General features: G+C 39.6%; 1 protein-coding gene across 12 annotated transcripts; it reads right to left on the reverse strand.

Annotated features, from left to right (window-relative positions):
• LOC122279432 (protein CHROMATIN REMODELING 4-like) lies at nucleotides 1-25797 on the reverse strand. Of its 12 annotated transcripts, none has more exons than XM_043090101.1 (13): nucleotides 24998-25797; nucleotides 24044-24360; nucleotides 23746-23778; nucleotides 22934-23035; nucleotides 22047-22802; nucleotides 21071-21166; nucleotides 18158-20938; nucleotides 16265-16422; nucleotides 8173-8287; nucleotides 3473-3558; nucleotides 3258-3356; nucleotides 2436-3090; nucleotides 1-2262 (listed from the first exon to the last, which is right to left on the reverse strand). In XM_043090101.1, the coding sequence occupies exons 2-13, from the start codon at nucleotides 24260-24262 to the stop codon at nucleotides 202-204; spliced, it is 7161 nt and encodes a 2386-aa protein (XP_042946035.1). In that variant the 5' UTR covers nucleotides 24263-24360; nucleotides 24998-25797; the 3' UTR covers nucleotides 1-201. The 12 variants fall into 12 exon arrangements, with proteins under 12 accessions (XP_042946035.1, XP_042946032.1, XP_042946030.1 ...); XM_043090098.1 differs by having other exon boundaries at nucleotides 21071-21178; nucleotides 24044-24357; nucleotides 25205-25796; XM_043090096.1 differs by having other exon boundaries at nucleotides 21071-21178; nucleotides 24044-24357; nucleotides 24998-25796.
• Nucleotides 25798-26674: the final 877 nt, after the last annotated feature.

A 26674-nucleotide genomic window follows, 5' to 3' on the forward strand; every position in this document is an offset into this window, starting at 1 on the left:
TAAAGCAATACCAATCAAGCAGCACTATATTTCATTTTCTTCTTACATAAAAATTTACATGAGAATTCCTAATGAACCTATATTTGATAGTTCACTCATTTCATCATGCCTACAAAAATTTGAGCACATCGGTAAAGAGCCTGAAACTTCGGCAGCATGAAAGAACGGCTATGTTCAGTTTTTCAGTCTCATATTATAGCTCTATGATTTGTGGTCACTGACAGGATGATCTGAGACAGTGCCCTCGGATGATACATCCTCAACATCAGGCTGTTCCGTCCGAGGGGGGTCTGACTGAGTTTTGCTAGAATCTCCACTTTCGGTATGGTCTACTTTATCCCCTGGAGTTGAGCCCCATACGTTAAAAGGTAAGCTCTGCTCAGCCTTCTTTTTTGAAAATGCATGTTTTGGGTCCGGGAATCCAACTAGGTCAACAGAATTTGACACTTCAAGCTTGCTTTCAACGAAGCTTGAGCTTGTCATGCCAGAAGCAGATGACGAATGTGGGCCTGGAGCAACACATGATGCTACCAGCTGAAGCACTTCAGGAGACGGGGACAATCCCATGCCTTTTCTCTTCTGCTGGTGTAAATGTGTGAAAGAGGATGATGGGTTCACCATGTTTAAATTGAGAGCAGGTAAGTTCAGATCTGATTCGATCTGTGGAAACCCTGCAGTTCCCATGCTAGATTGTGGACGTAGTGAAAACGGTGGAGCCAATTGAATTAAGCTTGAAGCAGCATTTTCATCATGAAGGTTTCTTTGGAAATTCTGACTCCTTCCAGCAATGTCTGGTGGGACCTGCCTAAACAAATGTGACCTCCGTTTCCTTTTCTTCTTTAGACTCCACCTTGGATCCTTTGGCATGGAAGGAGGTGGACCCGGAATCACAAATGGGGGGATGGCTGGCTTCTCTTCTCCATATAGCAATCGAACGGAATGTGCAATTGCTGATACAGTGGGGGGCAGGTTGGGATCTGGAGGTTTTGCAGGTACACAAACAGCTTCTCGCAGCCAATGGGGTAGCTTGTCCTTTGAAGAACTACTTCCGGCTGCTTCTTCGCCCTTCAAATGTGTAACATTCAGCCTTTTACTGGGATCAGCCAGCAATCCTGTATCAATGGATTCGCCACCTCCTAAATTGTGATTGGAATCATGCAAAACATTTGGCAATTTATCTAAGAGACTGGGCAACTTCCCATACTTGTCGGGACACTGTTCTTCATCTTTTCTCTGAACATCAAGGCTGCTCGAGGAATTCAAACCTAAAGAACCCAGACAACTGGCTCCATATGAATTGAGCAGAAACGGCTTGTCAATGGGTACATTTAAAGAAGTTCCTGACCGTTCAAAAGGTCCAGAAGAAGACTCCCCAGGAAGGTTTACCCAATGCTTGTCAAGATTCCAAGTTGGTATAGGTACAAATTGGTCATTTTGCAAACCAAGTCGATCAGATGTTTCAAGATGTGGCACACTGGATGCAACATCACCAAAACCCAATTTCATGTCTGTCAGATGGGTCTGAAACTTGGGGGGTGTAGCAAGTCTACTACCTTGCAAGGCCCGGGCCATCATTCCATCAGAGATGCCAGGAAACATTGAAGATTTGGTAGACTTTGTTGGTTTGGTTGATTTTGGCACTGAAAAAGTTGATCCATCGAAGAGCTTGAGTTGTTCCTCCTCCCACCTTGCTGACAAATCTTCTGACGTTTTATACCTGGAAAATTTTAACCTGGGGTCTCTAAGCACCGACTCCCAATTTCCCCTTCCATGTCTACGAACACCGATCCACAAAAAATCGAGTTCATCTTCAGACCAGCTTTCTATTTTTGATTTCTTTCCAAACATGTTGCTTGATCCAGACCCTGTCCTCATCATTATGCTTTCAAGCACCTTCCTATGGTTTTCAGGAAATGAGGAAAATGTGGTTGGCCTCTTTCCCAGATCCAATTTGGGCGGTGCCTCCTCCTGCTGATTATATCTCACTGCATCCTGTGCTGGGAATTTTAAGTTGGGCAGCAATGGTATTGCTGGGAGGTCCTGCATAAAGCCATTAACAGCTTCAGGTCTGTTACCTAATGATAAGCTAGGTAAGTAGTCAAGATGTGGACTCGGCATGGTCTTTGCTGAAAGTGGGAATCTAGACAGCATTTTTTCATTAAATGGCAAGCTCGGCAATGCCATCTTTTCTTGAAAATTAGAGAAAGTAGGACCAGAAGTTTCTAAACGTTCAGAAGCTTTTCCTTGGACAGGTGGAGGACACTGCAAAGAGAAAAGGCATGGCGGTTAACGTGCAAATATATGCGAATTACTAGACAGTGTTCACAAACCTTGAAAAGGGTATATATATACATATATACATACATACATATATATATATATATAGAGAGAGAGAGAGAGAGAGAGAGAGAGAGAGAGAGAGAGAGAGAGAGTACTGGAAAATATAAGGGACAGTTATCCAGGATGCTGGTTTTAAAACACTGTTGCGAGCCTTCTGCAGATGCATCTGGTTTCTCTGCTTTGTCCAAGGTAGAGTCCTGATTTTTTACATCTATCTCAATTGAAGTCCTGGAACAAGGAGCTAGACTGAATGGAAACTCTGGTCCAGTTCCCAGCTTACTTTGTCTGCCATTTGATCTTGACAAGCTCTGATACGACAACTCTGCCTGATTAGCATTGGGAGCACAAAGTCCAAGAACTGGTAACAAGTTACTGGTTGAGCTTGTGTAGTTCGTGCTTTGAAAATGGTGACTTGGAAGGAAAATGTCAGGAGATGGGTGACCAAGTGGATTAACAGGAAAATCCAGATGACTACTCATTTTGTACTTTGATATTCTGCCCAGCCTTAAAGGCGAGTCAGCCTTATTCTTTGGACTATCTACTGGATGAACTAATTTGTCATCCTCTAAGTCAATTACTGAAATATTCTCTCTGATAGTTTGACATAATTTGGTCACCTCCCCTTCTTTGGGATCTGTGGAAGGACATTGAGGGACCGAATTAGGTCCAGGCATTCGCTCACCAGGACAAGACTCCTGAAATGCATTCCTCTGAGCAAGCCGTTCCTTTTGTCTAGCACGGAGTTTAGCACTGTCTCAATGAAAAATAGAGAGTAAATTGCATGATCCATGGTGGCAAAATATTAAAATTCCAAAAATACACTTGACTGATCTAGGAAAGGGCAAAGAAAAAAAATGCAATCCACACCACAAATATAAAAAACCATTTTTAATATACTCATTGCCAAGTTGTCTAACAATTTCATAATGAGAAAAGAATAAGCTTCTTTCCCGCCTGCCATTCTCCACTTCTGCCTATCAAATTGATTTGAGATTTTATTCCCTTTTGAAAATATCCTGTAATAAACTGCATGAAGTAAATCATTTATAGCCATTTTTATTCAACTCAAAACTCTTCACTTTTGGGCATCTTCACAAAAATCAAATCACAGTAGAAAAGAATTTGAACCTACAACTTTGCTTTTAGAGCACGTCCTGCTGGCGTATATTCCCGCTCAGGTTCTGGTTCTGGCTCTCGTTCCTCTTCACCACCACTCTGCTTTAACAAACATACAATTATATCACTGTACATAAGCAAGAAAAAGAAGCAACTTTGCTGCTGCTGCAAGTATGGGGATATTTTTAGTTCTCATAAAATCAATGAGAAAACACACAAATAGCACCCGGATGGTTCAGATATTTTAATCTGAGGCAGAAATTACTATGCAGCAATCATCAGATGGCCTGATTCGGAATGAAAAACTACAGAAAAGATAATCCAATTCAAATGGGAGGCCAACCAAAACAAAGCAAGTGGAGGTCTGGAGGAAATAGAGTTATATGCAAATGACAAATGGGCCCGCAAATAAGTTACTTCTTTTGCTGCTGTACATGTGAGCGATGTGATTCAAATATATGGGTTAATCAAGCTCGCCATTACGTATGTGCTAGCCCGCTCCCCTGCTTTTGACACTGTCTATTCCTTCTTTTGTAGATTTGACAAGTATCCTCAATCCTAGGTTTTAGTTCTTTTAAGGAATAGGCGATAGTGTGAAAAGCACAACTGCTCAAAAAGATGCTAGGATATATATATATATATATATTTATAAGTAAACGATTGTATTAATAGGAATAGACATAGCCCAAGTACACAAGATGGTATACAAGAGGTAACACCTATCTAGGAAAAAGAAATGGGATTATAGATTCCAACTTGTTAAATGGGATTGTCCTGGATAAAGATTGCGCAACTGTTGGAATATCATTGTCTATAGACTAGATAGTCTCTTCCAATAATAAGGTAAGAACAACTTATCGCAAGGAGTTCGCATGTATCAATACCAAAAACAACCTTTATAATTCTTTTTTTATATATATAATTAATAAGAGAAATTTTATTCCAAGTAAATAGGCATGGCCCAAGTACACAGGATGTCTACAAATGAGAAACACCAACTTACAAGCTAAAGCAGAATATAACTAAAATAAAACATTACAATCATTCCTGTTCCTTACAAGATTCTTCACCCAAAAGTTTTAAGTACTAAGGAAGAACTCCCTAAGTTCCCCTATAGAACGTTCACAATTATCAAAGCACCTCCCGTTCTTTTCTAACCATAAACACCAAAGTAAGCACAAGGGGATCATCTTCATCACAGCAGTGTTATTACTTCTCCCCACAATACCTGGCCAGCATGCAAAGAAATCCACCACATGCATAGGTGATAATACCAAACTTTACAAAAATCTCATTCCACAACGATTTCACCACCTTGCAATGAAGAAAAAAATGATCAATAGATTCACCATCCTTCTTACACATAAAACACCATTCAGCCACCTGTAAACCTCTCTTCCTCAAGTTGTCAATGGTTAGTATTTTCCCAAGAGACAACAACCAGCAGAAGAAAGCAACCTTACTAGGCACCTTGGCTTTCCAAATACTTTTCCATGGATAATCTTTGACCCCATGACTGGTTAATGCCTTGTAAAAGAACTCACTGAAAATCTGGAATTCACTGTACGCGCCCACAGCAAACTGTCCTCCCTGTTTTGATCAAGCTTCATCTCATATAATCTTCCTAATAATTCTGAAACTTCACATACTTCCCAATCCTGCACATCTCTAGTAAATTCCACATTCCAGCAAATCATATTGTTAAAAAAATTATAGGAATTGTTACGGAGATATGATTTCGGTCAATTAATTGTATTTTTGGTGATACTTTCCTTTCTAGTTAGCTTATATTTAGCTGTCAATTAGGCTGTAAATACTTACCTTGTATAGCGTACCATACGCTGGAAATCTGGCAATTAGGATGTAATTTCACTGCTATATAATGAAGACAAACCCTCTAAAAAGGGCATGCAGACCAATTTGAAATGGTACCAGAGCCCCTACTCTGATATCTCGGTCTTAATCTCTCGTGTGTGACAGAATTTTTTTTTTTTTTTCTATTTCTGGGTTGTTGTCAATGCTGTCTGTGGTATTCTAGCACGTGTCTTGTTTGGTGCCTGTCGGCAGTTTCTGTGGAGGATTGTGTGGCTGTTGGCATCTTCTGAGGGTGGTTCTGTGGCTGTCGGCATTTTCTGTGGAGGATTGTGTGGCTGTCGGCATCTTCTGAAGGTGGTTGTGTGGCTGTCAGTGTTGTCTGTGGGTGGCAGTGTGGCTGTTGGCCATCTCTGTAAGTGTTCTCGACTTGCAAATTCACTGAGCATTTATGAAATTCTGCATGCTTGATTTCTATTAGGTTGGACTCGCTGCATCTAATTTTCTGTTGTGACTGCTTGGATTTTTTTTTTTTTTTGGGTGGTGTTCATCATGTCTATTGAGAATACTATTTTTCGTTTTACTGGCCAGAATTTTCCTACATGGGGATTCCAGTTTAAAATGCTTTTGAAAGGGAAAGAATTATCACATCATATTGATAGTTTTGCTAAAGGGCCCACTGATGAAAAGGAATTTGCACAATGAGAGGTCAAGGATGCTAAAGTGGTCTCTTGGCTGTTGGGGACGATTGAGCCCCATCTTGTGACTAATCTTCACTGTTTTACTGCAGCTCAAGCTATGTGGGACTATCTCCACCGTATTTATCACCAAGATCACAATGCTCGGAAGTTCCAATTAGAGTCGGAAATTAGCCTACAGTCTAAGGTAATTTGACCATTGAGCAATTTTATTCTGGTTTTATTAATATCTGGAGCGAGTATTCTGCCATTGTTCATGCTAAAGTTCCTCCGGCGGCATTAGCTGCTCTTCAAGTGGTTCATGCTGAGAGTCAACGTGATCAGTTTCTGATGAAACTTCGGCCTGAATTTGAACCTGTCCGGGCTGGCTTATTCAACCGTAATCCAGTTCCTTCTTTGGATATTTGTTTGGGAGACTTATTACGTGAAGAACAGCGGTTATACACTCAGATAGGTATGACTCTGAGACTGTTAATGTAGCCTATGTGGCACAAGGAAGAGGAAGAATTAAGTTGCAGTGTTTCAGTTGCAAGGAATTTGGCCACATTGCCCGCAATTGTCCTAAGAAAGTTTGTAACTACTGCAAGAAGGAAGGCAATTTCATCAAGGACTGTCGAGTGAGGCATCAAAATCACCAGTCTCAAGCTTTTCAGGCGGCTGTTCAGCCATCTTCAGAAGATGCCGACAGCCACACACTCCTCCATAGAAAATGCCGGGAGCCACAGAACCACCCTCAAAAGATGTGGACAGCCACACAAGCCTCCACAGAAACTGCTGACAAGCACCAAACGAGACACCTGCATGCCTACAGCCACCAGAAATGACAAACCCACACGCTGGAATACCACAGACAGCATCGACACAATCCAGAAACAGGAAGAAAAAAATTTCTTTTCACACATGAGAGATTAAGACCGAGACATCAGAGTAAGGGCTCTGGTACCATGTCAAATTGGTCTGAATGCCCTTTTCAGAGGGTTTGTCTTCATTATATAGAAGTGTAATTAGATCCTAAATGCTAGATTTCCAGCATATAGTATGCTATACAAGGTAAGTATTTACACCCTAATTGACAGCTAAATATAAGCTAACTAGAAGGAAAGTATCACCAAAAATACAAATAATTGACCCAAATCATATCTCCGTAACACCTGGTACGAACTTTTCTAGATGCTTTGCTAGAACCAGGAATATCCTTCACTGGTGCCATCAAAGCTGGCAGGTATGCGTCTTTGTGGGAAGAGGAAGCCCCTCTGTGAGGGTTAACCTTTCTCACCTCTTTTCCTTTGAAAGCCTTATTATCATTGCCATTGAAGAAGAAACCTCTATTTTCAGAGGCAGAAACAGAGGAACTTGAGCCGACAAGTTCTCTCACCTTCCTCACAAAACCTTCCCAACCACTACCATTTCTCCTTCAGGAATAACAATGATGCCCTTTCCTTTGCCCGTGCCCAGCTCAGCCAGTTTCACAAACCTACCATACGTGTTTTGACTAAGTTGGAACAGGAAAACTCTGTTTCCCTCCCTTAGCCTGATACAGAGCCCTATTACTTGAGAACTTCAAGCAATCCTCAACTGCCTTGGCCAACCAAACCACCACATCTCTATTGATGTATAGAGTCTTCATGAACTTTCTACATTTCTCAGCTATGCAAAAAAGATTCCCCCCCCCCCCCCCCCCCCCCCTTCTCTTTCCAAGCACAACAGCTTAGCGTCAATCCAAACACTACACTCCATCAACCCCTTATGCCAAAAACTTAAGAGAAGAAAAGAGCAAAAACTAAAACTAAAAGAAGAATGGATCCAGAATGCGAAAATGAAAAGGAATCACCCATGAAATGAAAAGATAAAAACAAATTAGAAGAGAGATTAAAGATTATCCCTAGCGAGAAACGCCAGGAATGGGAAGATGAAAAGTCATAGAACACAGAGAGAGAGAGAGAGAGAGAGAGACAGAGAGAGAGAGAGAGAGAGAGAGTAGTTAACGACAATCATTCAGCTATATGTTATACGACAATCATTCCTCAGTTAATCTTCTAAGAAACATAACAAACGATTGCATCTTTTGGAGACCTCTTTTAAATTCTTGTCGCATAACAACCTTTCTAATTCTAGTCACATCTTCATTAAGAATATCACCGACAATTTGAAATATTTAGGAAATGGAAAACTTTCATGCTTAGAAGCAGACAGCACATAAAAGTACCTCACTCATTGTTCCGCTTGGGTGTGGAGCATATGCTTCCCTATAAGAAACAGCTTTCCGCAGGCGCTTCCCTCGACCAAGAGCTGCTTCCTCCTCCACTCGATACTTCTCCCATCTACAAAGTACATACAAAAATATAAGGAGACTCTAGATAACACTTTCAAAACTTCTAGTCCCTATTTGCAAATAGCAACGCTTTCCAAGAATAGAAGCCAAGTAGTAGATGAATTAGAAATCAATGGTGCACTCTTCACGTTGGGAAACTTTTCCAGTTCATAGAGTAACCAGCTATGAAACCTCCTCTGCTTTGATTTCTTTCTTCCATTACTTTTTCTTTTTATGTTTTTTTACAAAGAGGTAAATCTTCTACAAAAAAGTTTCTGATTACTTATAAAAAAAAAAAAAAAATTAATTTCAGATGATCAGCTTTTCATTTTCTTCTTACAAGTGGACATGTTCATTTGTTTTGTTCAGATCCGAGATCAAATGTTGTCTAGCTCTCATCAATTAAAGTCAGTTACAATTGTAGGACCTACTTATCAAAAAAAAAGTTACAATTGTAGGACCTCATATGCTGGCTGTACGCAAATCAAGACATAACTAGGGCTCAACAAGTTAATTCAGTTCATGCTTGCTTGGTTAATGCAAGTAATGACGTGCATATGCTGGATGTGGAATGAGTAATGATATTTATATCAATTCGAAATATCCACGCTAGAATGCAAAAGAAAACAACTGTTAATAAACTTGAGTCACAGATTTGTCAAATTCAGCCAATATACATGTGTGGAATGGACTTGTCTAATGCTTTCAGCACAATATCACCTAACTAGGATCAGCAAACCCAAAATGAAGCTGCTCATTTACGGTCTTGGCCAAGCTTGAAAGAAAAGTCAAGAACTTGAACACTGGCCGAATTGCACTAGCCAAGCCAAAACATTCCATTCAGTTTGGCTCAGTTGGGTAGCAGCACCGCATCCAAAGCTCCCAAATTGATCTCGATGTTTCTTTGTATGTTTATATATCTATAAGGATGGCAGTGGGAAGGGTTTAGCAGGTTTCAAGACCTGACTGAACTCTAATAAGACGCGTTTGGGAAAGTTTACATGTGTTTGACACAGGTTTTGGCTTAAATTTTATAACTGATACAATTTGAACATATTTAGGTTTTAGGCATTTAGACTTGGAACCCAATCCAATTACATAGTTCAATTACGAACATATTTCTAGGAAGAAAATCCTAGGTCTTCGATAACCTTTACCCAGCATTTTCTTTCTTTCTTTCTTTCTCATCTTACCCCCAACCCCCAGGGCATATCAAACGTCATATGATAAAATTCAGATGTTTCTTGTTTTTAATTTTCTAGATACACAACAAAAAAAAATATTTACCAGATAGGTCAACTATTATGAATTTTAATTGAATCTTGATATTAATAATGTTCAAGAGGATTTGGAAAAGCTTGAACATTTAAACAGGTGACAAGTTTGAGGCAATTTTGGACTATCCCAAACCCAATCAATTGCCAATTGTAGCTATAAATTGATATGCATATATTCTTTGATTTAGAGAGAGAAAATTCTCTCCGTACACCTAAAGTTTTCTCATGAGGAAAAGTGAAAACTTTCCTTTTGGTGAAGCTTGAGGTTGCTAAATCTTGAGTGGGATGGGACTTTCGAAATTTGTGGTTATAGAAGCTAAGGAATTTGAGGTTTTTAGAGATGGGGTGCAAGTGTTCATTATTGAGAGAGGGAGAAGAGTGATAACAGAGATGTGTTTGGGTCTGAACACAGTTAGATGGTTCATTAAAGCCATGGAGGATTGTCTGAAAAGTGGGAGGAAGGTGTTCTATTCTGCACATCGAGAAAGAGGAAGAGGTTATACTACACAGAGATGCTCCAACTTCAGGGGTGGATACATGGAGGTGGTGGCATATGGAGGAGGTGGTCACAGAAACTCTGTTTGTATACCAGAGGACAAAGATGGTAGGGGATGGAGGATGTTGATGGAGGTAATGAGGGAGGTGGGAAGAAGCCCTGCTGTCCTACAACCACCAGAGAAGGCTGTGCATTATGCCTCTCGGTCGTATAGGGAGGCTCTTCAATAGAGGCCTAGTAACCAGCTTTCCAATGTCAGAATAGGGGACAAGCTGAGAGATAGGGTAGGTCTGCTGAGAGGTGTTTTTCCAGCTGCTACCCAGAGTGTAGTAGGAAATGGCAGAGAAAATGATGGCCTTAATATGGAAAGGGAGGAAGGCGTGTTACAGGAGCTGATGGCACAAGTCAAAGCCATGCAGGAAAAAATTGAATGGCTTATCAAAAGGGCGGAAGAAAAAAATATGGGCTTGGGCTTAGACATGGGCCACAAAACAGAAGTGCAGTTGGGCCGACATACAGAAGTGCAGTTGGGTCAGGACTTGTTGGCTGGGCTGAAGGGTAAAGGGCTGGATCTCGGCCCAAGCCCGAGAAAGAAGTGGGTGGATACGGGGAGGAGGTATCCAGCTACATCCGATATTTCGGCCAAGCCGAAATCTTCAATACCGGAGCCGATACTTGAGCAAAGGGTGACAAAGTCGACCCAGATTTTTTCGGTGGTCTCGGAGGAGGCAGACGGTGGTCCGGTGGAGGCCAGCTTAGCAGTGGTTAAGGAAGAGGGAGAACTTCTGGGTAGCGACGGAGACTTTGCGTGTAACCCGACGTATGTGGATGAGGAGTTGACCTCGCCGATGGGACAGAAAACGCTGACAACCTCGAATATGACTGTGCAACCCAACGTCACTGCAGGAGATCCAAAGCACACCGATAAGTGAGCCGAGAACTGCTGGAAGGCTGATGAGTGCGATGGGAAGCTTGGGTCATACACAGACCATGTCGTTGAAGGAAGAGGAACCCATAGCAAGTGAAGAACGTCCTACGCCTGGGGAAGAAGATGAAATTCCAGATGTAGAAGGGGTTAAAGCCTCTCGGGTAAAGGCAAATGTGGAAGAAAAGGAGAGAAGGGAGGTGGAGGGGGAAGGTTCAATGGTTCTGTTTGAGGGTGAGGATTTCTCAGAGGATCCTTCTCCTATAAGTATGATAACTCCCTTACCCCAAAATTGGGTCTTGAACAAGGTGATAGAGATGCAAAGTGTGGTGGGGATCTCGTGTGTGGGCTATGAAGACCAATTTAAGGCGCTGTTAACAGCCATTGAGGCCAGTCACTACCAACATGGTGCTGTATCAAAAAAAAGTAGGGAGTTGAGAAGGCTTACTTGGTCTATTAATTATGATGACAAGGATGGAAAGGAGGGGAGTACAAGTCGTAGTATAAATAAGGGAAGGGCTGTGTCAGTTGTTAAATGAAGCCAAATATTCTGAGCTGGAATGTAAGGGGGTTGAATGAGGTTAACAAACGCCTCCGGGTACGATCTTTGTTGAGACAATGGAAGCTGGACATTATTTGCTTGCAGGAAACAAAATTGAAGATTATTACAAGAAGAGTCATAAGGAGCTTATGGAGCTACCAATTTGCAGGATGGTCCCATTTACCTTCGAAAGGGGCCTCGGGGGGAGTATTAGTTATGTGAGATAAAAGGGTGGTGGAGAATATTGAGGAGTTTGTGGGAGAATATTTGGTGGGGTGCTTGTTCAAAAACTTTGAAGATGGGTTTGTGTGGGCTTTCGCTGGTGTTTATGGTCCTAATTTGGATTGTAAGCGGCGGATGCTTTGGGATGAACTTGCAGGCATAGCCTCATGGTGGGAGGTGCCATGGTGTATTGGAGGAGATTTTAATGTGACTAGATTTCCTAGCGAAAGATCGGGGGAGGGTCGACAAACTCTTGCTATGAGGGAATTTTCAGAAATTATTTATGAGCTAGAATTAATGGATGTACCACTAATGGGGGGTGATTATACTTGGTCCTCAAATCAAGCCTGGTCAAGAATAGATAGATTCTTAATATCTCCTTCTTGGGAGGAACATTATCCAGATCTCTCTCAGAAAAGGCTCTCTAGGATTTGTTCAGACCACTTTCCCATTGTGCTGGATTGTGGAGGGATCCCAGGGGGTAGAAGGCCTTTTAAATTTGAGAATATGTGGTTAAAACATGAGGGGTTTGTGGAGTTGGTGGGACAATGGTGGAGCTCATATCATTTGCAGGGCAACCCGAGTACTGTATTGGCTGAAAAGTTGAAGGCGTTGAAAAAGGATTTGAAGTTATGGAATGAGCAAATATTTGGTGATGTTACGCTACAAAAAAAAAAAAATCTGTTTCAAGAGTTACAAAGCTTGGAGGGAGGGGGAGATGAGAGCAATCGCAAATGGCAAGTTGTTGCTGATTTGGAAAGAGTGATTCTTATGGAGGAAATTTCGTGGCGACAAAAGTCAAGGGCTTTGTGGCTTAGGGAGGGAGATAGGTGCACGAAGTTTTTTCATCGCATTGCAAACTCTCATAGGAGGTTCAATACCATTGAGTCCCTAAACGTGGATGGCGGTGCACTTACAAACCAAGCTGAAATTAAGAATCATGTGGCTGGACACTTTGAACACTTGTTATCAGAACCTCATGATTGGAGACCTACTTTAGACGGATTAGATTTTGAGCACATCGACCAAAGGAGTATGGCTTGGTTGGAGAGACCATTTGAAGAGGAAGAGGTACACATAGTAGTAAGGAAAATGAATAAAGACAAAGCACCGGGCTCGGATGGCTTTACTATGGCTTTCTTTCAGAAGTGCTGGGAGGTGGTGAGGGAAGATGTAATGCAGGTTTTCAAGGAATTTTTCACATATGGCAAATTCGAGAAGAGTTTGAATGCTACTTTCATCGCACTAGTCCCAAAAAAAAAGGGTGCTATAGAGGTACAAGATTTCAGGCCTATTAGTCTGGTGGGGAGCATTTACAAGATAATCTCTAAAGTCCTGGCTAATAGAATGAGCACAGTCATGGATAAAATTATCTCCAAAACTCAAAATGCTTTTGTGAGAGGGGGCCAAATACTGGATTCGGTCCTTATAGCAAATGAGTGTTTGGACTACAGGATCAAGTCGGGAGAGCCAGGTATTTTATGCAAATTAGACATGGAAAAGGCCTATGATCATGTCAACTGGGACTTCTTGTTATACATGTTGAGTAAATGTGGTTTTGGGACAAGATGGAGAAAGTGGATGAGACATTGTGTCTCAACGGCTCGTTTCTCAGTGTTAGTAAATGGAGATTCAGTGGGCTTCTTTAATAGCTCGCGGGGATTACAACAAGATGATCCATTATCACCCCTTTTATTTGTCATCGTAATGGAGGCCCTAAGTCGAATGCTGTCAGCTGCGGTGGATGGAGGTTTCCTGGCTGGTTTTGTAATGGGGAACATTAACATTTCACATCTTTTGTTTGCGGACGACACATTGCTGTTTTGTGAGGCAAATGCAGGACATGTACAAGCCTTGAAGGCCATTTTATTGTGTTTTGAAGCGGTATCGAGGTTAAAAATTAATCTTGCAAAGACGGAGATGGTTGCGGTTGGTGAGGTAAGGAACATTAGAGGGTTGGCCAACATTTTGGGATGCGGAGTCTCCTCTTTGCCATTGAAGTATCTTGGCCTCCCCTTGGGGGCTACTTTCAAAGCCAAGGTAATTTGGGAGGAGGTGTTGGAGAAATTAGAGAATAAATTGGCCGGGTGGAAAAGGTTGTATTTAACTAAAGGGGGACACACCACTCTTATCAAGAGCACACTATCCAACCTTCCTACATACTACTTGTCTCTATTTCCTCTCCCTGCCAGCATAGCAACAAAAATGGAGAAACTTCAACGTGATTTTTTGTGGAGTGGCTTAGGCGAGGAGCTCAAATTCCATCTAGTAGGGTGGAATAAGGTGTGTACTCCATTGAGAGATGGGGGCTTGGGGGTCCGGAATGTGAGGGCTTTTAATGAGGCATTATTAGGAAAATGGTTATAGCGGTATAACAAGGAAAGGGGAGCCTTATGGAAAGAAGTGATTGATATGAAGTATGGAAGTGAACGGGGGGGTTGGTGCTCTAAGGAAAGTAGGGGGAATTATGGGGTGGGGTTATGGAAGTACATAAGGAAAGGTTGGTGTACCTTTGCTAGTAACACTCGTCTTTGTGTGGGAAATGGTAGGAGGGTCAGCTTTTGGAGTGAGGTGTGGGTGGGAGACACGGTTCTAAAGGAGGTCTATCCTAATGTTTTCAGAATTGCTCGGGACAAAGAAGCAATGGTGGCTGATTTGAGGGTAATATGCAATGGTGCACAGGAGTGGAATATAAGTCTTATCCGGGATGCACATGATTGGGAAGTTACCGAGATGGTGGAGTTTCTCAGCTTGCTGTATAACACGATTATCGATGCTACAAGCGAGGACAAGATAGTATGGAAACCTTCGAGGAAAGGGAAGTTTTCTGTGTGCTCCTTCTATGATACAATTACTATGCAACGAAGATACAATTTTCCTTGGAAGAACATTTGGAGGAGCAAAGCACCTAAAAAGGTTGCATTCTTTGTATGGACAGCAGCATTAGGGAAGATTCTTACTATGGACAATCTAAGAAGAAGAGGCATAATCATAACCGAATGGTGCTGTATGTGCAGAAAGAATGGTGAAACAGTAGACCACTTACTTTTACATTGTGAATTTGCTCGGGAAATATGGAATTTTTTCTTCAGCAGAATGGATATAGCATGGGTCAAGCCGGGAAGAGTGATAGAATTAATTGCAAGCTGGAGAGGAATTGCGGGGACACCACAGATTGCGGCTGTATGGAAGATGGCTCCTCTTTGTATTCTTTGGTGTATTTGGTGTGAAAGAAATAGACTTTTTGAGGATCAAGAACGTTCCATAGAAGAGTTTAGGAGGTTTTTTTGGAAGACTTTATTTATGTGGGCCATCGCTCTAGAGCTGAATGGTCTCAGTTTCCAAGATTTCCTTGTATCAATTACTAGATCCTAAATAGGTGTATTCACATGTATACCTCCAGTGTACTTGGAATATGCTTATTAATAAAATTCTTATTACTTATCAAAAATAAATAAATTGATATGCCCAAAACCTAACCTGCTGCCCTTTGTAGATATATTTTTTTTTTATAAGTAAAACGGTAGTATTAATAATAATAGGCATAGCCCTCGGGAAGATCTTAACCATTGATAATTTAAGAAGACGCGGTCTTATACTGATGGATTGGTGCTATATGTGCAAAAAGAGTGGGGAAACAGTAGATCATCTCCTCCTACATTGTGATTTTGCTAGGAACACTTGGAATCATTTCTTTAGCAAGATGGGGTTAGCATAGACAATGCCGGGAAGGGTAGCTGAATTATTGGCAAGTTGGAGAGGGATATCAGGGACAGCGCAGATTGCAGCACTATGGAAAATGACCCCCATCTGTATCTTATGGTGCATCTGGAGTGAACGAAACAATAGGCTTTTTGAGGACCAGGAAAGATCTATAGACGAATTTAGGGGTTTTCTATGGAAGACTTTATTTTTGTGGGCCATGGCTTTAGAGTTCAATGGTCTCAGCTTCCATGATTTCCTTGTAACTTTTTCTACCTCTTAAAACGGTGTATTCACATGTATACTTCCAGTGTACCTGGCTTATGCCTTCTTCTCATTAATAAAATTTAATATTACTTATCAAAAAAAAAAATAATAGGCATAGCCCAAGTACACAAGATGGTATACAAGAGATAAGACCTATCTACGTGCTGCCCTTTGTAGATATATATTTATTAAAGCATGAATATAAAGTCATAATTGGATCTGCCAATGCTATCATAATTAGTGTATAGGAGTGGTATGGATCTGGGCTCCATTCTTATATAGGAGTAAGATGGATTGGGCAGGAGTATGTCTTACATACCCTTAGTGTGTATACAGAGTGGTATTAGAACATTTTCATTGAAAGAGAAAAAGAATTGTCAGAGCAAGTTATGAAAAGGAACTGCCATTACATTTTTTTAAAATTTCCCCCTTGCACTGTGTTTAATAAGTTAAAAATCTAGCTCCATAGGCATGGTATCCTTCATGTCCACACTTGTTTCAAATATTAGCAGTAAGTTAACTCTGGAACTAACTGGTGATAAGAAGAAACTCCTTACCTCACACGTAAAAGTCTATCCCATTCATTTTCTTCCATACCAATCACCGCATTATCCTCTTTCCTTTCAGGATTTTGCACACAGATATCATCAGTAAGAATGGGAGGAGATTCAGCTCCCCCTTGTTCTTCTGTAGGTTCATCATTCCAGTCAAGTGCCTGATTAATAGAACAATCAGAAACATTACAATGTTTTTATAAGTAAAATAAAATTTTATTGAAACAAGTAACATTACAATTTTTTTATAGGCAAATAAAATGTTATTGAATCTAATGAATAGACATAGCCCAAGTACACAGAAAGCATACAAGAGGAAACACGCAATTAAGCATTAGGTGCTAGAAATAGAAATAAAAATAAGAAAATCATTAAAACTAGCTCCATCGAAATCAATAAAAGATGCCCATAAGAATAAAGTATCGTGAAGGAATCTTATAAGTTCTTCCAAAGAGTATTCCCTATCTTCAAAACTTTGGTCATTCCGCTCCATCCAAATCCATCATATTAGATATAAGGGAACCATCTTCCATACTGCTGCAACTCCAGGATTACCCTGAAGACCTCTCCAGCTGACAAGGAGATCCACCGTCCCAGGCATTACCCATACAAGTCCAATCCTGCTGAATATACCATCCCATATTGCCCTAGCCTAGCAGGCACGAATGTAGGCAGGGGCCGGGGGGGCCACCCCCCAAAAATTTCAAAAAAAAATATGGGATTACTAGATAAGTTAAAAACTCGATAAAAGCTGGCCCCCCCAAATTTGATTGTCAGTTGCCTTGCCCCAAATTCGATAAAGCAAATCACATCGTGCAATATTACAAGCACGATGTGCCTTATCATCCAGATCTACAAGACTTGTCCACAATTTCTGATTTATGTCGGATATTGAATACTACCGGAAAGGCCAAAGTTTAATATCTAGTTGACAGATTGATTCAACTTGCTTGACAATTCCAGTTTCAAAGACAACTACTGAGCGGGCTTTTTCAGCTATGAACATCGTTAAGACAAAGCTTCAAAACAAAATGGAGGATGACTTTCTTGTAGATTATCTAGTAGTCTACATTGAGAAGGAGGTTGCTAAAAGATTTAGCACAGATGCCATAATTGATTAATTTTATTTAATGAAAGAGCGACGAGTTCAATTAGCATAACTAATTATATTTTACATTTTTTATGCATTCAAAATTGTACTTAGACAACATGTCTTTTTTTATTATATTTTTACATGTGCCTTCCCCCCCCCCCCCCCCCCCCCAAACAACAAAAAACAAAAAGAAATTAGATTTATAGTTTCGTCCCTAGCCCTAGCCACCTCACAATGAAGAAATAAATGCTCCACATATTCACACCACTTATCTTACATGTTACAATTATAGTTAACAATAAGAAGGATATCAAATTCAGCACATTGCTTGTCAATATACACAGAAAAAACTTCCTCTAAAAATTAAAAAATATAAAGAAAAAAAAAAGGTTAATCTCCAAGCAATCGCAAAGCAAAAAAAACCACAATGAAAAGAATTGAAATAAATGTCCCTATAATTAGGAGAAGCATTCTAAGAAAGCAAAATGAGTCCCATCAGTGGGCAGTTCCCCAGAAGAAGGGGGGGGGGAGTGTGCGCAATACAAATATATCTCCACAATGTCTTCAGAAAATAAATGCATTAAACCACAAAATTTATATAGTTTTTGTCTCAATGAAACACAACTGACGAAAGCTTTCAACATTTTTTTTGAATTAGCGACAAAAGCTTTCAACATTACAAAAGTAGCAATTTTCCGGATTTGAGATTTAACTGTTTACCTCTCCTCTCCACCCCCCACCCCATGAAAAAGATAAAACCAAGGCAAAAAAAAAAAAAAAAAAAAGAAAGATTAAATGTTTACCTTCACTGAGCCAAGCACATCACTCTCCAAATCCCCTTCAGCATTATCACTTGATCCAGACTGAAGATTTGAACGGTCAAGCAGTTTCAAAATAGCATTTTCATCCCACATGACCCTGCTGCTGCTATCTGTACATTTGTCCTGGTACACATCCCCTAGACTACCAGCTCTCTTCCTATGCTTATTGTCTGTATCCACTACTGCCTCATCTTTGTTACTACTACATTCACCTGTTTCTTTCAAATTTGTACTAGGAGAATCATTAAAAAGTTCTTCTGTTCCCCATTTCAAAATATCTTCCACTTCTTGCTGTGATCCAGACTTATTCACAAAAAGCTGATCAAGCATCAGTTTCTTCTTTGCAAGCTGCAAGATGCGCTCTTCAACGCTAGCACGAACTACAAGTCGATATACCAAAAGTCTATTTGACTGTCCAATTCGATGTGCACGATTCATAGCTTGGATATCAGCATGCGGATTGAAATCAGAATCATATATAATGACAGTGTCAGCAGTTGCCAAATTGATCCCAAGACCACAAGACCGTGTTGATAACAAGAAGACAAAGCGACTTTTGTCTTGGTTAAAGCGTGCAATTGCTGTTTGTCGATCAGCCACTGAGACAGAGCCATCCACTCTCTCATATGTTTTAGCCCCAAATTCTATATTCATATAATCTTCAAGGATATCAAGAAGCTTGGTCATCTGTGAGAAAATAAGAACTCTATGACCTTCCTTGTATAGAATCTTAAGCATAGAATGCAACAAAGTCAACTTGGCAGAGGCTTTTATCCGCATTTCATGAAGGAATTCTACCGATCCAGAATCAGGTTCAGTACCAGGTATGAGATATGGGTGATTGCAAACTTTTCTTAACTGCATCACAATATTTAGCATTGATTGCTGGACAACCCCCTTCCCAATATTCCGCAATATTTGATAGTTCTTTGTCAGCATCGCACGATAGTATTCTGCTTGGATGGATGACAACTCTACCGGAACCATTCGTTCAGTCTTAGGGGGAATATTTTGCATTGCATCCTTTTTAAGCCTTCGAAGCATATGTGGAGCAACAAGTTTCTTCAATTCTTCCACTTTTTCAGCAGTTGTAAGATCATTAAACTTCTCTTCAAATGAAGAGAGTGAAGGAAATGAAGCTGGCTGCAAGAAGTTAAGCAAGTTATACATCTCACCGATATTGTTTTGAAGAGGTGTACCGGTCAACAGTACACGATGTTGAAAGGAGAACGAATTGAGTAAGCTAAAAAGCTTACTTCCAGAATTTTTCAGGCGGTGGCCTTCATCAACCACAAGAACTTCCCAAGGAACTCCACGCAAATGAGAGGAATCAGCAAGTACCATTTCATATGTAGTTAAAAGAACATTAAATTTATAGGCAGCTGTTTTCTTATTCAAGTCACTTGGATCACTAGCATGCCACTCATATTGGCGAATCATGGCTCTTGCCTTTGCGCAACCATGATACTCCACAACATTCAAGTTCGGAGCCCATAATGAAAACTCGGCCAGCCAGTTAGGCATTGTGGAAAGTGGAACCAACACTAGACAGGGCAGAGTAGCTTTAAACTCAAAATACAGAGATGAGATAAAAGCACATGCAGAGACTGTTTTTCCAAGACCCATTTCATCAGCAAGTATCACATTCTTGGATTTATGCCAGCATTTACGCAACCAATTAAGAGCTTCAAGCTGATGGGGAAATAATGAACCTCCTTTTAGTTCCTTAGGTTGCTCTGTGAGAGTTACTATCTCATTTTGCTGACAGTCACCCTTCCCCCTTGTTGGAGCATCCTTGGAAAAATCTTTCTCCAATGTTTGGTGTTCAAATTGATTAAAAAGATCAATCAGGTGCAAAGAATTTTGAAGAACAGATTCATCTAATCTTTCCCAAGTGCATTCGTCATAAGGGAGACCTGTCCATTTTACAAAAGCTTCACCTCTCTTATCTTTGAGATTACGGCGAGCAATCACCCGCTGGGGCTGCTTCCACCGCTCCTCACAGATGTTTATTACAGCTGTCCCATATTTTGCCTTGTAATTTTCTAGCTTTCTCTTCGCCAGAACTTTTAGCTGAGATTCAGAAATCCAGCTATTATGAATATGAGACTTACCTACCCACTTAATTAAAAACTCATACAACACTGTCTCTCTGTCAACACAAGCAGATTCAGCCAGGGCAGCCTCGTGATTTTTCTTTTCTGCAGAGGTTCTCATTTCCATTCCTAAATCTGATTCTTTGCCATCTTTGGCTCCATTAGAGACGTGTTTTTCCCATATTTTTGGAACTTCATTGTTACCATGATCTCTCAAACCAACATTAAAATTCTTCTCTGTAACCAACTTTTCATTTGTTTTTTCCAAATCTTCTGTAATTGTAGCAGATTCATCTTGATCTTTGCCATTTACGGTACTAGAATCTGACTCCTTGATTTCATCATGTAAACAAACCATGGTGGTTCCTCTTTTGCATTCTCTGGATGCAGATCTTCTGTATACATGCATTTTGTCCACTTTCATTTCATTCACCATGCTTTCTTCCCTATCACAAGTCTTAACAATATTCTGACAACCCTCATTAAGATTTTCACCGGCCACAACATCTATATCAGTATCACAAGCTGAGTTTTCTTCTGATAGTATGTTTTGATTTTCTGGAATTAGTAAGTCATCAGAACGTAGGTCAACAGTAACAGACACAGGTAAGTGGCGTGAAGAGCCCATGCAATCACCTTGATACCTACACCCAAGAACCCGATCAACCTGCACATAGATGTATATGAAATTCAAAATAACATCATCAAGTTCGCATTTAAACTGCACACAGCATGAAGTCCATATTTAAGACATTAAAACAAGCAGTATAACAAATCATGTGCTGAAGGATTCATTTACTTGCAGAGGTTCAACAGGGATGCCTTCTCCACAGATTACTGCTTCATCCCCATTATCTGCTTTATTCAACTCATCATGTGACAGGCTTGTTGCTTCCTGCAGAAGTTTCTGCATCAAATCAAATTTATTTACTATCACACTCAAAACAAAAACAACAATGATGATAATAAAATCACTAGTAAAAGTGATAATGACCTCTATCACAAATTACAAATTGCCGAAACGGGCGAACACAGCAAGAAAATGTAACGTGTGCGTATAGCAAAAGTTATATAACAGTATCACATTGATATAAAATATTGGATACACAGGAAACAAGAAAATGGTAATTGAAGTGCCAAAAAAATGACAGTTTTATGGTACATTCTTATTGTTAAGCAGAATACGAGAATCTATTTAATAGAAATTACAAAAACTACTAAAAAGGGTTCGACATAGTGAATCAAGAAATGATCAATTCTGTCAACAAAATCTTAAGCTATTGTGCCATAATTTATTTTTTTTGATAGATATTGTGCCATAATTTATTACTAAGCAGTACTTGTTGGGTGCCCGTTCACACACAAACTGCCTTTAGAGAGAGAGAGAGAGAGAGATCTGGATTAATCATAAGTATTTTTTACTTGATGCACTTATATTCATTTGTCAAAAAAAAAAAAAAAACTTGATGCACTTATAAGTAATAAACATCAGGTAAGTAGGTAAACAAACCAAGCAAAACAAACACGTGGTTCATATTTGTATAATAACCACCAAGAGAATCTCAGATATCAGAGATTAGATTGATGGGGGTTAAGAAGTGCAACATGGTGCTAAGGTTCTGCAGCATATTATATTTGGCATGTTAACATAGCATTCAGTGACTACCATTTTTATTCTCCATGCTTTCAAATTTTGATGTGAAAATTTATACACGCATATGCTGAAAAGGCATAGATAAACAAAGAACACACTCAGGCAGACAAAATAATGATACCTCATCTTTTCTCTGCACATCTAAAATTGTCATTCCTATATCCTCCTTTGACAAAGCTGTGGAAACCCCACGGTGAATAGACTTGTGCTTCTTATGCGACTTACTATTTGCTTTGGATCCACGCTTCTTAGAAGTACTAACTCTAAACTTTCCTTCATCGGTCCTATGCTTCTTTTGGCTGTTATCATCATTGACTTTCTGTTTCCTTTTTCTATGTTTCATGGTGGTAGCACTGATTGCAAGAACAAGTGTTTTCCCAGTAGATACATCCTTTCTAAGTGAAGCAGGCTTCCCCTCAGGAGCTTCATCAGCTGTCTCTGAATTTTTAACTTCAGAATGGGATGAAATTTCCTCAGCAGGAGAGTTTGATTTCCTGTCTGCAGGAGACTCTGTGGGAGATATATTAGATTTCTTCTCATCATCAACACTCACACAGAATGAATTATCTTCAAGCAGTGCAAGGGATTGATGACTAGGCTTGGTGCTACATGATACATCTATTTGGGAAGATACGGGTTTCTGTTCAAGGAATTTGACAGATTTTCCTTTGCTGGAGGACCTTTTCTTTGCAATAATAGAGCTTCCAAAAATCTGCGATACTTTGTCCATGTCAGATGACTGAATTCCAGTTTTTGATTTTCCAGTGACTATCTTGGTTCTTGCCCGTTTTGAAATGGTATCAAGTTGGCTCATTGGTTTTAACGGATCACCTTTCTGACAGCAGCTAGGGCATTGCCACTTCCCCATTGGTATGCGCTACATACAAAAAATAATTATGTAAACAAACAAGTGAAAGACAATCACTGAGTTTTGGCATCTCTGACTAAAAATAAAATATTAATAAATTAGATAGCACACAAGTCTAGCTCAAAGCTGATGAAATATACCTTGAGAGGAGGATTAAGGCACTGGAGATGATAGGTCCGGGGACAACTATCACAACATAACAAGTTACCGCCAAGATCACAGATCACGCATTCAAAGTAATACTGGAAGACAAATAAATTAAGTATAGAAAAAGCAGGAACTAGTTAGTGAATGCTTAAAAACTGCCAATATTTCAGGGGAACAAGAAAGCAAAAGAAGTTACCATTAAAAAGGATATTATCTCAGATGGTATTGAATTGTCTCATCTGGTTACAATAATAATAAAACTTGCTCAAATTACATAAAAGAATGACTAAAGAGAGTGAATATTAGTGAACTAAACTAAATTTTTTTCAAGGTGAGGTTAACATTAGAATTGTGATGTGTTATCAAAAACATTAGAATTGTGATGTGTTGCTTTCTCTTCTTTCAGTCGATCACCCTTCCCCCAAACAACTTAGCATATCCAAATACAAACCTTGGAATCAAATCAAAATCTCAACAGTATGGAACTTTGTTTTCAATTAGAGGAGATAAGCCGAATAGTTTTAATTCACAGTAGAAATTAAACATAAATTTCATCAAGAGAGAAGAATTTAAGACTTTCAAAGGAGTAATAAACATTGTCAAGCACTCTAAAAATAAACAAGAACAAAGAATGGACTCTACATAAAAATATTAAAGCCATCACTCAAATTTGTTTTGAGAAGTGACATAAAAATCTTATTAAGATGAAAAAGGGTATTCCGGTACACTGGAACTATACAACGATCCACCTAAGAAAAATGTCATCACGCAATGATCAAGTAACTCCAAGAACAGCAGTTCTTACCAAGTGCTTCAATTCAGGAGAAAGGGGTACACGCTGTCATGTTAAAATTCATTACAAGTGATTTAGTGTAGGACTTCCAGCAATTGAAATCAAATGTTTGTAAAAGAAAAACTTTTCAATACATGATCAATGGAGAAAAAGGAGTAAAATCTTGAAAATATTCACGAGAATGATTGACAAAAGCGATCAATCACCCAGCTTTTTCATAGCTAGATTAAGAAGCTGCTGCCACAAATAAAAATTTGATGACAGTGACCAGAAATAAACAAGAGGAAATGCAAAAAGCACAAAAGCTCACCCCATCATTCCCTTTCTTCTTGGAAGAAAAACGCTCAGATTTAGTTTCACTCTTCAGCCTGCGTTTGATCAAAGAAGTATTCTTTGGAGTTTCTGATGCCACAGAACTAACTTCTTTACCATTGGATATAACTGGACCACAAGGGAGTTTTCTCCGTTTGCGCTTCAAGACCCAGTTTCTGTTGATCATTTTACTATTCGATGAACCGTTTTCCTTCATCTCTCAACCCAGATTGTACATGGGTGGTCAAATGTTACAGAAGTACATTTTTAGTTGCTTATATGGTTGCAAGGTCAAAGCTTCTGGACAGCATTCTGCTGCAAGACCAAGATGTTATGTTCCTGTACTTGAATATTAATATTATGCAAATTTTGAAGCAAACGGCAGAAAGATCAAGATAAACAAGTAACAAAATCGGAAACAGAGAAAACAAAATGTACAATAACTAACAAGAGGATCAAAGCTAACCCCCCCCCCCCCCCCCCCCCCAAAAAAAAACCCCCCACAAAAAAACAAAAAACAAAAAAAGGTACAACAAATCCAATTGTTGAATCAAGTTAACTATTTAGTTCAAACCATACTTCTTCAAATGACTACATACACACCCAAAGAAATGATAATGCTAAAATTAAACAATCCAATCACATCAACTTTAGCATGCACGCACATTCAACTAATATTAAACCCAGAAGCCCATTTCAGTAACCACTAATCACACAACGTACGCCCAAACCCAATTTACCAGTCCCCAAAGACACCAACTTTTGCACCAACAATCACAACCCATAAACCCAATATCTCAAAAATCAATCAAAATTCACACCAAAATGAGCATGAATGCAGACATGGGTAAACTGAAATTGCACAAACAAACATATAGCCACAATAGGTCCGACCAAGAAATGAACAAATAATACATAAAATCAAAGTACCCATATGAATTTAGAAGCTTACCAATCAATGAATGGATTAAAAAACGATATAGACAGTCTCAGGTTGAGAGTCAGCGCGAGAAGGAGAAGGAAATAGGTTAGGGTATGGATACTCGGAGACAGATGAGAAATACGAGAAAGAAGAAAGAGAAAGTGAACAGAAGACAAACGAATAGAGAGAGAGAGAGAGAGAGAGAGAGAGATTTTTATTTGAGGGAGAGAAGCATACAAATACGGAATCGCCGGGGTCGTAGGACGGGATTAAGCTCTGACATGGCAGCAGAGGGGGGGAGAGAGAGAGGGGGAGAGAGAGAGAGTCTGTGTGTTGGTGATGTTGATGTTGATGGCGTTGCTGTATGTTGTTGAAGCCCAAAGCATCAACCACTCATACCTCGCCACGTGGCACAACGGAGACTCTCTTGCTCCCCCTTCTCTCTCTCTCTTCTTGCTGCCTTGCCCCATCATCCCCGTTCTCCTTTTCCTTTTCCTCATTCTCTCTTTTGTCTGCTTTTCTCTCTTCCCCATGTCTCCTTATACTACCACAGAGGGAAAGAGAGAGAGAGTATCCTCCGCTCTCGCTTTCCTTCTTTCTTTCTTTTCTCATAATAACCGCCATCATGTTTGCTGGGAGTGCTGCATTTTTGTTTCTATTAAACTTTTTCATCTGCAGCCTTCTCTAGCTCTCTCTCTCTCCCCCGTTTTCTTTCATTTACCAGACATTGTTTCATTTCCATTTTGATGGCTTGCCCATTCACAGTCACTGCCGACAAAAAAATCCCAGCTGGGTCACTCTGCATTGTGGCCTTAGTTAGCGTTTAGGCCCTTCTTTTTTCTATTCTTCAATAAAAGCTGGAAATAGATTATGCCTGATTAGAGACACTGTTACTGAGTATGAGGAATGCAGGACTGACTAAAAAATTACTAAATACGTACATCTGTATGCTTTTTAGGAAAGTTGCATTAGATCTTGCCAAGTGAAACAGATATAGAAAGAGCAATGCAAGGCGTCAGTGAAGGTCCAAAGGCTACTGCTTTTCATTTAGAGAAATACTTTCATTTAATGGGGTTTTCATGCGCACTTTCTGATTGAGGTTACCAACACTTTGGAAATTTGAGAGGCTTATTATGGGTAATAGATAGTTATTTATTTATGAGTAATGCTATAAACTACACTACCATTTCACTTATATTCTACTATATAAGATGTGGTGTATTTATAACCATTTGATGATAAAGAAGCATACAATAAATTATTATTCAATGGAGGGTGTTATATATCACACTCTTATCTTATTTTTATCCTATCAAGTAAGATATGACTCATTTATTACTATTGGATAATAAAAAACATGTAATAAATGATTATTTAATAATGATAAATATGACACGTCATATTAAGTGGAATAAAGTGGGATGGTAGTATGATGTATAGACTTTTTTTTATTTAATTATGGTAAATGTGTCACATTTTATTTAATAGGATACAAATAGTGTGACGCCCCCAAATTCCGTTTGGGATCGGACGAACATTTGAAGTGTCGAGACATGCAACACAAGGTTACCTGCCCCCGTTCATGACATATAAGATGCAATAATCCTAACATGCATCTAACATTATGTAATATTCGCAGCGGATAATTTTTTTTTTCTTTAGCAATACTATGCACCAAACTGAAAAAATCTCAATACTTAAAACATA

Source organism: Carya illinoinensis, chromosome 10 (genome assembly GCF_018687715.1).
Source record: "Carya illinoinensis cultivar Pawnee chromosome 10, C.illinoinensisPawnee_v1, whole genome shotgun sequence".
NCBI lineage: Eukaryota > Viridiplantae > Streptophyta > Magnoliopsida > Fagales > Juglandaceae > Carya > Carya illinoinensis.